The sequence below is a fragment of the Nycticebus coucang genome, chromosome 12, assembly GCF_027406575.1.
Source record: "Nycticebus coucang isolate mNycCou1 chromosome 12, mNycCou1.pri, whole genome shotgun sequence".
In the NCBI taxonomy this organism is placed as follows: Eukaryota; Metazoa; Chordata; class Mammalia; order Primates; family Lorisidae; genus Nycticebus; species Nycticebus coucang.
The window spans coordinates 86,758,172-86,774,035 of record NC_069791.1 but is presented as its reverse complement, the minus strand read 5'-3'; the positions used below and the strand labels follow the sequence as shown (position 1 = coordinate 86,774,035).

General features: G+C 43.0%; 1 protein-coding gene across 5 annotated transcripts in view; it reads right to left on the bottom strand.

Moving 5' to 3' along the window:
* The window catches only part of ARHGAP17 (Rho GTPase activating protein 17), a 99,027-nt gene extending 84,460 nt beyond the window's left edge, over positions 1 to 14,567 (bottom strand). For all 5 annotated transcript variants that reach the window (XR_008373238.1, XM_053555412.1, XM_053555415.1 and 2 more), the window contains exon 1: positions 14,410 to 14,567. Coding sequence is in view for 4 of the 5 variants with exons in the window: in XM_053555412.1 (XP_053411387.1) it covers positions 14,410 to 14,462 (53 nt within the window). In the remaining variant the exon portion in view is untranslated. The remainder of the gene's footprint in view (positions 1 to 14,409) is intronic.
* Positions 14,568 to 15,864: the final 1,297 nt, after the last annotated feature.

The following is a 15,864-nucleotide window of genomic DNA, read 5'->3' as shown; positions in this document are numbered from 1 at the left end:
GTCATCATTTCTTTTTTAAAAAGGATCTCTCTGGCAACAATGTAGAAGATGTTGAGAGGAAAGAAGTACTGGAAGGTAGGAAATCAAGAAGATTAAAAGACTCAAGAACATGAGATCCAAGTGGGCAGGAAAGTGGGCCCACGCTAAACGCTGGCACACAGAAGGTGACAGAGAGTATTACAAGGTAAGATGAACAGACTTACTGACTTGAGAGGGGGTGGCAAGTGAGAGGAAGGAGCCTCGGCCGACCACCATGTTTCTGTCTTGAGGGACTAGCTAGTAAGACAACCCTTCACTGAGAGAGAAAATCTAGGAGGACTTGAGGATGCCACCAATGAGGTCAGCTCTGGACATGCTGAGTTTAAAGGACCTGTTAATACTCAGGCAGAGATGTCCAGTGTTTTTGTTTTTGTTTTTTTCTCTAGATGGTTCCAAAGCACAGTAGAGACGTATGCACCAGACATACAGAGCATGGGGTAAGCACTAGCAGCAAACATGAATTTGAGGGAGTTCACTCAGAATGCAGATCCTACAAAGATAAAAGCTCAGGACAGAAACCTTAGCAATGCCATGGGAAGGGCCAGAGCAGGGAACAGAAAAGGAGCCCCCAGGGAGGGCAGGGAAGCTGCCAAGAGTGAGGTGTGACAAAGCAAGGACAACTGACTGGCTAAGGGTGCAAAATATCCCTGGGCGCAGGAAGGCAGGGACAGGAAAGTGTGAGGAGATGGTTGCTGGAAACCTGGACACAGGGCCCTGAGGGAGAGGGAGAAGCAAGGAGGAAGGAGATTTTGAGAAAGGAGAATTTCTGCTCCTGAAGGAAGGAGATTCTGAGGACACTGGTGTGTGACTAGCAGCTGGGAAGAAGGCAGTGGAGAGGGAAGTTGGAAATGCAAAGCAGAAAGAGGAAGACCAACCCGACACCCTGGGAAAGCGGCACAGGCGGGAAGGGCCACCTTAGACACAGGGCACTGAAGGAGACCATAACAACCATCAATCAACTTGAGTGCCAGAGCAGACTCAGGGAAGTAATGGCTGTATCCAGTTTTCTCTGGAAATTAGGAGGCAGGTCATCTGAGGAGAGTGGGTGTGTCTGGGTTAGGCAGGAGGAGGCTTGAGAAAAGTGAGAGTCTGGCAAGAGAGTGCAGGAAAACGGGACAGAAAATTTAGCCAAGGATTGGAAGGGAGTAGTAAAAGCCCAGCTGAGCTTGGACGCCATAAAATTTTGGCAGCTACAAATCATACAAGTGGATGTTCTTTCTGGGGCACACCCTGCATCCCAGGTGCAGGAGTGAAGCCAGAAAGAGAAGTCAGGCTATTATTCTGCAGAACAGGTGAAAGAAAAAGGCCGGCCGGACAGAGTTGTGGAAGTCATGTCAAAGGGGCTCCAGCATGACTAAACCAAGTCAGAGAAGGACTGAACTAACAGAGGCCAGAAGGAACAGATGGGGAAAGGAATCTGAAAGGGTAAGAGACTACAGCCAGATGGAGGACGAAGTATTAGGGGTACGACTTGAGCTTAAAATACAATGGCTCGTTTCTTTCTGGAAGAGAATGCCAATTTACATTCCCACGGGCAGTGAATGATACAGCCTCTCTCACCGCTCCCAGGACAGCACAGCTCATCATCTTAAACTCTGCCAATTTAGTAAATGAAAAGGAGAGTCTTGAAGCTTTGTGTTTTGATTACTTGAAATTTTGAAGTGTCTCCTATCTACTGGTTATTGGTATTCATTTGTGAACTATTTGTGATATTTTCTCATTAGAGTGGAATTCTTAATTGATTAGAGAGCTTTATACATTAAAGATATTAACCTTTGTTGTTCCTGCTCTCAGTTTTTTTCAATTAGTCATTCATTATAATTTTTTCTTTTATTGACATATAATTTACATATTTATGGAGTACATATGAATGTTACATGCATAGAAAAAGTCAGAACATTTGGGCAATCTGTCACTTGTCATCATAATTTAATGCCAAAGCATGTAATACTTTCCATGATAAGCTATATTTTCTTCTATTTATATTTGGGGTTTTTTTTACATGAAACAATCCATTCAGAATTTATTTTGGCATATAGCGGTGAGCTAGATCTAACCTATTTTTCTCAATACTAACCTGTTGTCTTATGCTATTTCCTCACTGAGTTATGATACCTCCTTATCACATGCCAACTTCTTAACATACCAGGGCTTTTTCCTGTGTGGTATCAGGAGCCCTATTTCACAAGCATAGGAACACAGCAGAGAGGCTAATGGGGCCAAGGCGGGCGAGCGAGCAAGCGAGAGAGAGAGAGAGAGAGAGAGAGAGAGAGAGAGAGAGAGAGAACGAACGAACGAACGAACAGGATCTCAGATCCTAAGACTCAAATCCAATACCTTCTTTACTATACTCCAACTACCCTAAAGCTGTTGTAGTTTTTTTTTAAGCACTCATCTAAAAGTTTTTAAAACTGAATTAATTGCCAAGGAAGCTGATTCTTTTTTTTTTTTTTTTTTTTGGCCGGGGCTGGGTTTGAACCCGCCACCTCCGGCATATGGGACCGGCGCCCTACCCGCTGAGCCACAGGAGCCGCCCCAAGGAAGCTGATTCTTAAAGGAAAGTAATTTGATAATCACTAAATCTCACCACAGAGAGAACCATATTCCTGCTTTTGGGGGGAAAGGCTCTCATTTAGAACTTGAGTGTATATTTTGCAGACTAATAGAAGAATTCATGCCAACAGACACGTGTGAGGTACGTATCTATGAACATTTCTCTAGTGAGCACTTCCTAATATGGGACTGTAGCTAAGCATCTCCTGGGTAACTAGTGAGCTTCTACTAGGCCAGCCATGTAGACAGGCTTTCTTTAATCCCTGGGGTTCTTGTCCATGGGCTTGAGGATACCTGTGAACCTGTGAAGTCTTCGGAACTATATGCAAATCTGCATGTGAAGTGATTTTTTTCTGACAAGAGGGTGGTTAGAATCCCCACCTAAGTCTATAGGCAGCAAGATTTTCTATTCCTACAGACTGTCCCTGTCCTGGGATTTGGAGCCTAGGATTAACTTCACTACCTTGTGACCTGATAACCACTTATTTAGAAGTAACATTAACTTTGCCACTTATGCTCCATTAAAATAGCTCTTACCATTTCTCAAATTTCTCTTCCAACTCCTTCCTAAGTCTGAAGGGCATTGCAATTGTTTTCTCCATATAGTTGGACTATCACAAATTCAGCATTCTGCATTTAAGATCTTGGTCAACCTTAAGACCAAGACACAAATATCTATCAGACACACTAAAAGGAGTATGCCTCAAAAAAGAGGGGAAAGACGCTTGTGGACTTCCAATGGGAACCATTCAAATTATGACGCTTGAATTTTAGCAGGATTTAAACATTCTTATCATGTTTTTGGAATGCCTAATGGAGTGAAATCATAAGCCCTTTACATAATATTGCTATCAACATTTATATAGCTACTCATTATTTTGGAATTTTAACCAATTAAATAGGGATAAAAAAATCATTGAAATAAACAATAGGAAAAGAAGGAATAGAAACATAATACAGATTCATACTGTGCACACAGGCTAAAGTAGTAACATGATCATCAGTATTTAGTAATTAAATATATATACAAATATTAATATCTCCTATATTTACCAACTAAACTAGTTAGGCACTGTTCTCAATGACAACACCAAAATACTGAAAAGTTTGTGTGTTCAAAGAGATGCGCTATGCTCATGTTATAAAAATGTCAGTTCTCTTCAAGATTTAGCTAACAACTTTACGAGGCCATAAATGCGTGGGTTTCATTTATTTTTGTATCTTTAAGGGCCTAGCCCATAGCAGGCACCCAGTAAACATTATCTGAATGAATAAGTGCCAGACCAATCAAAATCTCAAATGAATTTTTCTAGAAACTAGAAGTGATACCAAAATTCATTTTTATACAAAAATAGACGAGAACAACTGAAAAAGAAAATGGGAAAGAGACCAGCTGTAAGAGATTTTAAACCAAATTATAGATCAACAGTTATTAAAACAGCATGGTGTGGGTGCAAACAGACGCACCCATCCAAAAACCACAAATTAATGGAATAGAAGAAAAAGCCCAGAAAAAAGTCAAGGAGATAAAAGAAAAGATACGTTAAAGAGAGAGAGAAACGTTACAAACAATGGAAAAGTGAAGAATTATTATATTACCTATCTCAGTCAATAACATTCAACTATAACCTGAATCTCCTCCCTCATCCCTTGCTCTTTTCTTCAACCTAAACACGAGAGTATTAAATATCTTTCCCAATTACTCCCCACTGCCACTGTCTTAGGCCTTCATCAATCTTAGCCCACTATAATAGCTTCCTAACTGGTCTCCTTTTTCCCCCCATCCTAATTCCATCTGCTGCCACAGTTGTCTTCCTATAGTTCCGCAGTACCAACTTAACATTCTAAACCTTCTGCATATAAGGGCTCCCCAAACTCTTATGTAGTAGGCCTCAAACCATGATTCCTCAAAAATCAGAACAGAAGCTTGTCTAATGATAGGCTTTCCCAGAAGAGAACAAATGCCAATCAATACTGCCTGTCTCTAGAAGCTGATGTTCTAAGTCATAGGTGGACATGTATTCTAGTCCTGCTATCTGAGGGTTGTTTGGGGAGTATTATTAACCTCGGTATATCCAAAAATGCAAAAGCAGTGAGAGTATTAAAACAGTTGTAAAAGGACATGTACAAGTATAAGGAAATTAAAAAAACAAAAAGCTACCCTGTGAGAAGAAACATGATAGATTTTCAATGTACAACAAAATCGTCTATTTGTGGGAAGATGTCTATTGTTTATATTGACGTAAAGAAAATAAAACCACGCCAGTTTTAAAGCTTTTTAAAGCTCCGAAGAACCAATGTACATGTTCTTAAACAGTCACTCTGGACTTAAGAGCAAATGAATCTGCAAAGAGCCTTTCACTACCCACCTGATTTGAAACTAAAAGAGCTGAGAGTTGCCCCCTCCACCAAAGAATCAGAAAATGTGGTTGCCTCTTTTCAATTTATAGACAAGAAATTCAGCGTTAGATTTCCTCTGTGACTTTTTCTGCCCTCTTGGACTTCTCTATCACCTGTTATCTCTACCTGCCTGTTATCAGTATCACTCAAGTGTTATACAGCCAGAGAAGCCCTCGCTGAACCCACAGGCACATCTCCAAGGACCCCCACCCCACCCTTTGCCTGTGCCATGCTCCCCCATCCCAGCACTCACACTATCTAGTGAAGTAAATACTTCGGTGGATTTCCCCAAGGTATAACTGGGAATGGTTTCAATTGGCCACTTCAGCCTATGCATCTGCAGGTATCCAGTGACCACATGAAATCCAAGCTGGTTGATTTTTACATGTTTGCACTGACAGGTGACACGTAGCCAGTAGGTGCGTGGAAGAATTTCTGTGCATTTCTGAACATTTACCTAAAGATTTATATTCATTTGAGCACCCGTTTACTGAGTCTATGATTGATGCTTTAAACTCTGTTAGAAGCATACATTTGATTGAACCATGTGGAAGAACACTGAGAAACTGCAGATGAAATGCTAATAAAACATTAAAGGAGATATCAAATTGACTTCTGGACCAAAAGGTGTCTCTGATAAGGAAGACACCCAAAAGAACTGTAGGAAAGGAGAGGAAAAGACAAACATCTTGGGACAATTAAAAAAACAAAAGTAGGCTTGGTGCCCATAGCAAAGTGGTTACAATGCCAGCCACATACACTGAGGCTGGTGGGTCCAAGCCCGGCCCCAGCCAGCTAAACAACAATGACAACTGCAACAAAAAATAGCTGGGCGTTGTGGCAGGTGCCTGTAGTCCCAGCTACTTGGGAGGCTGAGGCAAGAGAATTGCTTAAGCCCAGGAGTTTGAGGTTGCTGTAAGCTATGGTGCCAAGACACTCTACCAAGGGCAACATAGTGAGACTATCTCAAAAAAAAAAAAGGTAACCAATGCAAATAATGAATAAGGTGCAATTATCGTGAAACATGGTCATACAATCTGGATGGCTGAAATGAAGTAAATATTGTTTCACATCAAACATGCTTCTCATTTTATTTGCTTTAAATAGGCTCTACCTTATTCAAAAGACAGTTTCTCATACATGTGTACATCACAGATTTTTGATAGAATCTACTCTATCTGAATATATACATTAAACCTACACTTAGTTATGAATGTATTCTTTCAAGATTCCATCACCGTACTTGTTTAGTAACGTATGAGAACAAGAATGTCAACTTGTTTATAGTAAAATACACTACTAAAGCAAGGAACAGCATTAAGATTTCATTAATACCACCTAATGTCTGCTTGAACAGATACAACAACCATCTGTCTCCCTTTTCAAGTCTCTAGGGATTGGTTACATCGTCAACTCAGCCCCTATATTAGTTATATATCTTAACTCCATTTGACAGGTTCTCAGGAGACACAGTCTCACTATGTTGGCGTTGGTAGAGCGCAGTAGCATCACAGCTCACAGCAACCTCAAACACTTGGGCTTAAGTGATTCTCTTGCCTCAGCCTCCCAAGTAGCCAGGACTACAGGCACCTGCCACAAAGCCTGGCTATTTTTTGTTGTGGTTGTCGTTGTTTAGCTGGCCTGGGCCAGGTTCAAACCCACCAAGCTTGGTGTATGTAACCAAGCCATAACCACTATGCTACGAGTGCTGAGCCATCAAGTGATTCTCTTGCCTCAGCCTCCTGAGTAGCTGAGATTACAGGCACCCACCACAACATCTGACTAGTTTTAGAGATGGGGTCTTGCTCTGGCTCAGGCTAGTCTCGAACTCTTGAGCTTAGGCAATCTGCCCACCTCGGCCTCCCGGAGTACTGGGATTATAGGCATGAGCCACCACGCCCAGCCTTGGTAGCAAACTTTCTGAAAGACAATATCAAATGCTACTAAAGTGATGGTGAAAATGGTATTATTCATCATGCCACACAGAATGACATGCATTATAACATCACTTTCTGTACTGTAAACTGACAGCATTATCATCTTAGAAGGCAATTCGGCAATGCTATGGTTGTATAAAATATTAATTTCCTATAAATGTATTGATTCTAAACTGTAGAGAATTCATCAGAAATTAGGGGACAGCTATAATCATTAAAATAGAGATTGACCATGTCAAACAGAAAGGGGGAAGGGCTAGATTTCTGACAAAAGGGATAAATCCAGCTCAAGCGCAGCAAAGCCAATTGGAAGACAATTTTTTTCCACCAAATGAAAAATAATGAGGTAACAAGAACCCTGGCCACTGAGAAGCAGAGACCAAGTCAAAAGATAACGAAGGAGAAAGAACAGCCAGATCATGATGATAACCTGGAAATGAGAAGGTGGGGGAGAAAAAGGGGAACTCTCAGGTGAATGAAGGAGTGGCAGTGACGGCCTTCAATGCCCTAGAGCAGGGGTCAGCAATCTTTTTATAAAAGGCCAGATAATAAATGCCATAGGCTCTGTGGGCCTTCTGGTCACTGTAGCAACTGCTCAACCCTCCTGCTATAGTGAGTAGCTGTGTTCCAATAAAGCTGTTTTACAAAATAGGCTGTGGGCTGTATTTAACCTGGGGTCAAAGTTCATTGACCCAAGGACTAGAGAATATAGGGAAGTGAGGCCAGTTAGAGGATAAAGTTCATGAGTTCAATTTCAGCAGGACATGTCAGAGGAGACATTCAAGACAGAAACGGCAGCATTAATCCAGGAAGGAAGAAATGTCAGGGTTAGAGGCATAAAACAGAGTCATCAATCACAAGACTCATGGTTACGGGGCTGCCATCACCCAGGAGAAAACAAGGACATTTACCTGTCCAAATGCAAAGGAGGATACCCAACATTATCTAGATCACTATGGCCCCCGGAAAAGTAGGGACGTTACAATCTAACCTACCTTATCTCATTACTTTTCAGAAACAGGGCTCCTGTTTTTAAAGTGGAGCTGTCATTCCCTTTTCCAAGAAAAAGACAAAGTACCCACCTCCTTCTTAAGAAGCAGTTCATTACCAACACCACTGACAACTTTTCATACCATAAGCATTAGTCTTTAAACTAAAGATTGAAGAAACCAGACATAGCTTGCCCATATGTTTTACTTTGGCCTACACATAAGGTTTCCCCCTACTGTTTAGTTGCCAACATTTAAATATCAAGAACCTTCACACAGAAATCAGCATTCTGAAGTATCATTAAAAATAGAAAGATGTGGCTATACTGCACCCACATTCACCATGGCAACAAGTGGCCAGAGCTGAAGAATAAATAATCCCTTTTAAATGAAGATGTACTTAGCAGTTCACTGCAGTCCCCACCATTCCCAAACGTCCTATACCCACCACCCACCTCCCACTTATTTTATTTGCTGGGGTGCTTGAGTTTGTGACTCCTGCTTATACAATGTATTTGTGGTTTCCAACCTTTTGGAGTATGTGAAACATTATTTAAAGCAAAAAAGATTTCACAGATTCTCTAAATAGGTACATTAGTAAAGATAAGACAGGGATAGCCCTAGCCACCATGTGAAATCCAAAAAATTCTAAGAAATAAAAAAATATGTGTAACTCATTTGGCAGTAAGACTTGACCTAAACTGGTATTTATGAGTACTGTGTGTTAACCCGATTTCACCACGGGAGCTCCAATATGAAGTTAGTTTCAATATATGCATATGAGGTCAGACAACTGACTTTGCAAACTCATCCTAGAAAAAGTGCTACATATCTTGTTGCTGAATATTACCATAGACACCTTCAAAGTACTCCCCTTGGCCATCTGGTGATCACACTGATATTCAGCAATGAGGTATGTAGCAGTTTTTCTAGGGTGAGTTTGCAAACTTAATTGTCAGACCTCATACAACAACAGTTCTGATGGTCATTCCCAAAAGACACAAAGGTAATTTCATAATGGAATAACTAACACACTGCCTTCACATATAAAATGATGCTAAATCACCACATCCTTTTAGGGCTCATTATTTTTTCCCCAGTGAAAAATGGATTTTCACTCACCTGTAAATACCCCGTTTGATATTCTAGGATTTCACAACATTCAAAGTGCATATAAGGCCATGGAAGACCAAACTGAGAAGAAACTACAAAGAGACAGAACTTTTCCACCCCTGCTCTACGCAGAGGCTGGATAGAACCCACACAGATTGAAGCAAAGCACACAGAGCTCTCTACCCTTTCTCAGAAATACTGTTCAGAGCTCCCCTGGAAAAAGCAGAGTAAAACTCAGTGGGAAAAGGAAATAGTGGAGTAGGTGAAGGATGCTGACTGCTACTGCTGGCAAAGTAAGGGTAAGGTCTGTGATCATCAGGTATAGAAAGGGCTTGTTTTGTGGAAGAGAAATGAGATGTATCGAATGTGGCATCATAGAACTGTTCTGGGATCAGAAGGTAGACATGGCTGGTGACTCAGCCTGAGCATTCATCCTGCTGGTAACAGATCCGGCTATCTCATCAGGTGGTGAGTCTTCTGCTCCTGGGGAAGGTGATTAGGATTGATATCTGCTTCAGAATCAGAAATCTGGGTTTGGATCTACAGCTCTGTCATTTACTAGCTTGATGACCTCTTTGATCTCTGGCTACCTCATCCATCAGAAATGAATATTATCACTTCTGAGAGTTGCTATGAGAATGCAGGGAGTTAAACTTATAGAAGATATTTTAAAACATTAATAAATGTTAAGCCTTTGCTAGCGAAAAGGCAGCCAGTTTCTGTAGTCAAAAGCACATGAGATCCAGAGTCAGAAGACTGGATCAGTAGTAGACAGTCAGTAGCTGTGCAAACTTGGCAAGTCATTTTTTTTCTTTATAAAAGAGAAATGATAATCACCAGTAGACAAGAATCAAGCCAGGTGGTTCAGTGTAGCACTTTGCAAACTAAACCACTATACAAACATTGATGATTATTACTATCAGACCTTTTGAAGATTTCAGTAAAGGAAAGGATAAGCTAGTCCTCAACAAAGAACTGAGGTTGTAGTGATATCAGGATAAGGTACAGAGAAAAAAAGAAAAACAAGGGCTCTTAATTTCTAGGTCCTTCTAGACAAGTAAGTGGTTTTTCAATGGGTGACCCACAGGCCAAATCTGGCCTCTCAGTACTACACTGTTTTTAGTCCCTCATAGTGTCTCAGGAGTTGTTTAATTTTAATTAAATGCCATCTAATCAAAATGCAGATATTTTCTTGAAATTCCAAAGATCTGTCACAGTGGGCCCACACAACCCCTTTGCCCCCTACCACACCACTCCTCTGACCCAAGTCATTCCTTTATCGCACTGTCTGGCTCCTTAGGCATTAGTGTTTGTAACTTTGGCTTATCTAAAGGCAACTATCAGAAAGTATTTGGGCCTCTGGGGAAAACTTCCATCACAGCAGAAATCAGCATCCAACGACAGACACTCCCTCCTAGAGCCTAGGTACTATGCTTTCCTAGTTGCGTCCCTCTACCTTCTCTTCTCCTTGGCACTCTTATGTCCTAATTTGGGTTCTTCTTCCTAGTGTATACCCTACTCTATTCAGGACATCACTCCCCCCAAAACAACTATCTGCGTCCACTGGACTATCTTTATCCAAGAGTTTTTAAGAAACAAACATTTCTTTTCTCGCAGGACTACAAAAACAACATGATGTTTATTCCTTGCCTGACCAGCACCTATTATTCTCTCTTGCTGGTAACAGCACCCCAGTTTACCTTGGGAAACCAGCTTGGGTGGGGCTGACTCCATCCCTTTTCCAGAAACAGGCATGTTGACCCAAAAGCATTTAAAGGCTATCCTGGGATTTTGGCCACAGTGACTGGGAGAAAAGTATTCTTCCTCTCTGGGACTTGGAAGACTAAGCAGTCTCCCTGTGGACACATCCTGTCTAAAGCATAGAACCCCTGGATGCAGCAAAGCCTGAAGCCACACTGTTCTTAGACTCTTTTGATCACATATGAGACAATGATTTCCTGCCTTTGCTCAAAGCAGTTTGAGTTGGGTTTTCTTACAACCCATCTAATCAACACACACACACAAAATTGAAAGAAGTCCTTGAAGGTGGAAAATAAAGTCTTTGCTCAGGGAGGTGCCTATGGCTCAAGGAGTAGGGTGCTGGCCCCATATACTGGAGGTGGGGGGTTTGAACCTGGCCCTGGCCAAAAACTGCAAAAAAAAAAAAAAAAAAAAAATATATATATATAGACAAAATGAGGTAAATTTTTACATATTGAAATTGAATCTTTCACAAAAAAATTCGGTGAAAAAAGAAAGTTGATAACAATGGAATATAATCCTATTAGAAGGGAAAAAATTCTATAAATGTAGATATATGTTTGCATGTCCAGTATGTACTAAACTAATAATAATGTTTATGTTATAGGAAAAAAAAAAAAAAAAGTCTTTGCTCAAATTGTCCCCTCTGGGAAGCTTTTGTTACCTCCCTACAGCCAGTGACAGCTAGGTTTTGCTCTGTGCATCAGTCATCCCTCTGTAAGTACTTATCTAACCTATATAATTTTTTACTTGCCTATTTCCCTCACATATCTACACAGTCCTTCAAGGCAGAAACCATGTCACATTCACCTTTGAATCTTTAATACTTTGAACAGTGGCAGTGTGGGCTCAACAAGTGTCTGTTGAATGTATGAATCAACAAAAGGCAAGTGGACAAAACGAAGCATCCTCCTTCTCTCCTTGGGACATCCATATCATGAGTTCACCTCATATGCTTTACTCCTGTGATACATGGACTCATCTTCTCAAAGAGACTCATCTACCCATTATAAACAAATTGCATCATGAGAACTCACTCCTTCCAGACATTACTAATTCTTCACATGTCCATCCCATGGAATCCTACCAAGGGGTTTCTCATAAGGTCTCCATTCTGGGGAGAATACCTTATTGCAAGACACCACCTAGAACTTGAAGAATTGATAAATCAACATGCAATGGACATGCCTTTCATATATATAACTTCCTTCTCCATCTAGACGGAGGAAAAAAAATCCCTTTGCTTTCTAGTCTTCAGCCAAATACACCCAGAATCTTGATTCTGGTGCCCACCAACCATCCACACAGTAACAATTCTAGGCTCTCTTCTGACTCCATTTTTCTTCCCCAGTCCTTTATGACTACTTAAGTGGAAAAAATAAAAAATAAGCAATCAACAGCAGAGAAGCAACAGCTTTCCCAGTAAGAACACATGTTCTGACTTTGGTGCATAATTGACACTCCCTTAATAGCTCTGTAATAGCTTCAGCTTCCACTGGCATCTAGCAATAAAGATTTTCAAACAATCAAGGGTCAGGCTCAGAATTTACAGTCTGGGCATGAATCACCTGTCCTCTCTATCCAGTTCATGGTTTCCCATACTTGGGACCATAACTCCAAGGTAATCTAGTAAGAACTAGAGTCCTGGAATTAACAACATCTATTACGCATTTACCATGTGACAGGAACCACAGCAGAGTCTGAGAATCAAAGGGGCCCCACCAAGAACTCTCAAGGTGTTTAATCTAATACAGAACCCTGACAAGTACAGAGGCAACTGGACTATAGAAAAGCAGGTGCTACATGGGATTAGGAAAACTCCCAGGAAGGAGATCAAACCTATGCGGAGCATCAGAGAAGGCCTTCCAAAGGCATAGAGAGACCTTTACAGGGAGACCTAAAGAGTAAGTAGGAGGTGGCTGAAGGGAGGTGTGGTGAAAAGAGGCTTCCCAGAGTTCCAAGTAGAAACTAAGAGGTAAAAAAGGAAGGCCTCCTCTGGAAACTGAAAGTAGGCAAGTACAGCTGGAATTTAAAAGTGTGAAGGAGAAGTGGCTAAGCGGAAGCAGGAGCCAGGGAAAGAGAGAGAGACCCTAAATAGCTTTACAAATTTAGAAGTCTCAGAACCTTTGTATAAGAAGAGGAAACATCCCTTGCCTGACACACAGGCCAAAATGACATTTTGACAAATGTACCTTAGCACTTACTAAATATTGGTTCCACCACGCACGTTGCTGAAAATGCTCAATGGGGCACAACACTCACCAGAAATTACCATATGCTTGGTTCACTTGAAACATTAGCCCTCATTACTACGTGTGTCTACCTTCCTCTCAGCATTATTTCCTTAATTTTCCTCCAAATAGCAGAAAAGTAGGCATGTTTGGGCTTTAAAGGGCAGAGAATAACTCTGGAACCATTTCATCATTAATAAATGCACATTCAGATAACATGGTGGGGGTATTCAAAAAAATTACACAAGAAAACTAAGCAAAAAGTTGAGGGAAATGAAACAGTAAAAAGCAAATATAGAAAACTCAAGAGGAAGTAAAAGTATTTTCATACACACAAAAAAAGAAGTGTCCCATGTGTTTCAGCCAAACCAAACTCCCCTTAACTATCGAAAAGAGAACAAAAGAAGCAAGAGCTGTGAAAAATTCACTTTCATATCTCTTCCCACAGTAAATCGGTATAGAACAGATAGCTGCCCTGAAAGACCTTGAAATATCTGCCCCAGATAATACAGCACATGACAATCACCTCACTAAGTTCCCAAACCACAAATCATTCCTGTTCCAACAACCTGATTACCTGCAAACTGTGGTCTATTTTGTCGTTTCAGTATCAATAATGCTTCCTGTCAAGCACTCAAGCAGCACCAAAGGAACATGAAGTATCAGTTTCCAAACCCAAGGCGAGAAAGACTTTTTTTTTTAATTGGCGCAAGGTGTCTCCATAATCCTTTTCTACCAATTCTAAATTTCTAAATGTCAAGAACTTGCTGCGGCAGTCAAGTTCCTACACTATCAGCCCTGGTTTTGAGACAGCACCACCTCCGAATTCCCCCGAAGGGCGTTTTAAATCCACGAAGCAAATTCAACCTGCTTCAGTAACCCGTGAGTTATCTCCTGCCATCATGCACTTGCAGATCGGCTAGCAACAGCAGGTCAGCCAGGAAAGGCTGGGAATGCCGCCCTCCGAAGCACAGCGCTCGTCACCGCGTTGGGCACAGAAGTTGTAGGAGTCTCAGCTCAAGGCAGTGAGCCCGGGCTGGCTCCGTCCCGGGGAAGACAACATAAGCATTGGGTCTAGTCCCCGGAGGGCGATGCTCCACCGGGCAGGGACAATAGCCACTGGGGACCTCGAGGGGTGCTGCGGAGAAGGTGGCGGCGCGCCCCGGCTGGTCTCCGGGGCCGGGAGCAGCCGGGCTGCAGGAAGGTCGCCCAGAATTCGGCGCCCGGCCGCGGCGCGGCGCAGACCCCGGCCCCAGGCCCCACTGGCCTCGGGCGGGGCCGCGGCCGGGTCCCGAGCCTCCCAGCCCGAAGAGGAGCCGTCTCGCCCCCAGCCCCGCGCGACCCCCAGTCCAGCACAGCCGGCCCGGCCGGGCTCAGAGCACTCGCCTGCCCACGGTCTGGTTGGCCAGCTGCTTCATGCGGTTGAACTGCTTCTTCATGGCGGCGGCGGCGGCCCGTGGGGCTCGGGCCGGGCAGGGCGGGGGACAGGCTGGCGGCTCCTACATTGCTTCCCAGCCGAGGCGGCAGCAGCAGCGGCGCCTCACGCCGGCGGCCCCGCCCTCGCTTGCGTCACTTCCAGCGGCGCCGCCCTCCCTCCCGCAGGGCCGGCCGAGCAGGGCCGAGCAGGGCCGAGCAGGGCCGAGCAGGGCCAAGCAGGGCCGAGCCGGGCCGGGAGGAGTCGAGCCGGGAGGAGCCGAGCCTAGCAGGGCCGAGCCGGGACGAGCCGAATTGAGCGGAGCAATCCGAGCCGGCCGGGAGGCCAGGCCAGGCCCGGGGAGGAACGCCAGACCCAGGGCGCCGGAACCGTTAGACCCCCACTTCTCGCCACCCCCAAGTGGATTTCCTTGCCTGAAAATCCGTCTAGTGTTAGGCATCAGCTCAGTGCGTTACAATCTGACGCTCTATGCATGATCCATCAATAGAGCCATTTGGGAGTTACAACTCACGCCCTTCAAATGCTTTCAAACACGGGTGGGAAAAAGCCAGACACCAGGAGTGTAAGCGTGCCGCCCTCTGTGTGCGATGTCCAGGACCAGACAAAATTCATTCGTGCAACAGATACCAGAACTGGTCTTGCGGGGCGGGAGGGTGGAGATGGAAGGGCAAAGAGTGTGGGGAGCTTTTCGGGTGATGGAAATATTTCATATTTTTCAATAGTGCTTATTGCAGGTATAGACACTGGCCAAAATGCACCGAGTTGTACTCTTAAGATGGATATTGTTCACTACTGTTAATTTTAAAAAGACTCAAAACTTTGTAAAATAATTTAAAGAAGTTCATTCTGAGCCAAATATGTGCAGCCTCAGCCCAAGGAGTATGGTCTCAAGAGGTCTCAATGTGCCCCAGGCTGCCAGGTTACAGTTTGGTTTTATGCATTCAGAGAGACAGGAATTACAGGTAAAACCATAATCAGTACATGGACAGTCTACATTGGTTTGGCCTGCAAAAGCAGGACATCTCAAAGCACATTACAAGTCATAAGCAGATTTTAGAGATTCTTTAGTTGGCAATTGGTTTGAAAGAGTTAAGCTTTGTTTAAACACCTGGAGTGAGTAGAAAGGAATGGTTAAGTCTAAGATCCAGGGGGTCTTCTGTCATGCAATACCGTAGCAGTGGTTCTCAACCTTCCTAATGCCGCAGCTCCTTTAATACAGTTCAGGTTGAGATGGGGCTAGAGGAATCACATTGGAAAGTAAGCTACATTATGTGGGGTTAATAAAAACTCTTTTAATGAGATTTTTATCATTTGTAAATGTGATTCACCAGACCTTTTAGGGAGGAATTTGGCAAGAGAAAAAAAAAAAGGTCAAGGTTCAGTTCTCCCTTTAGACAAAGATCATC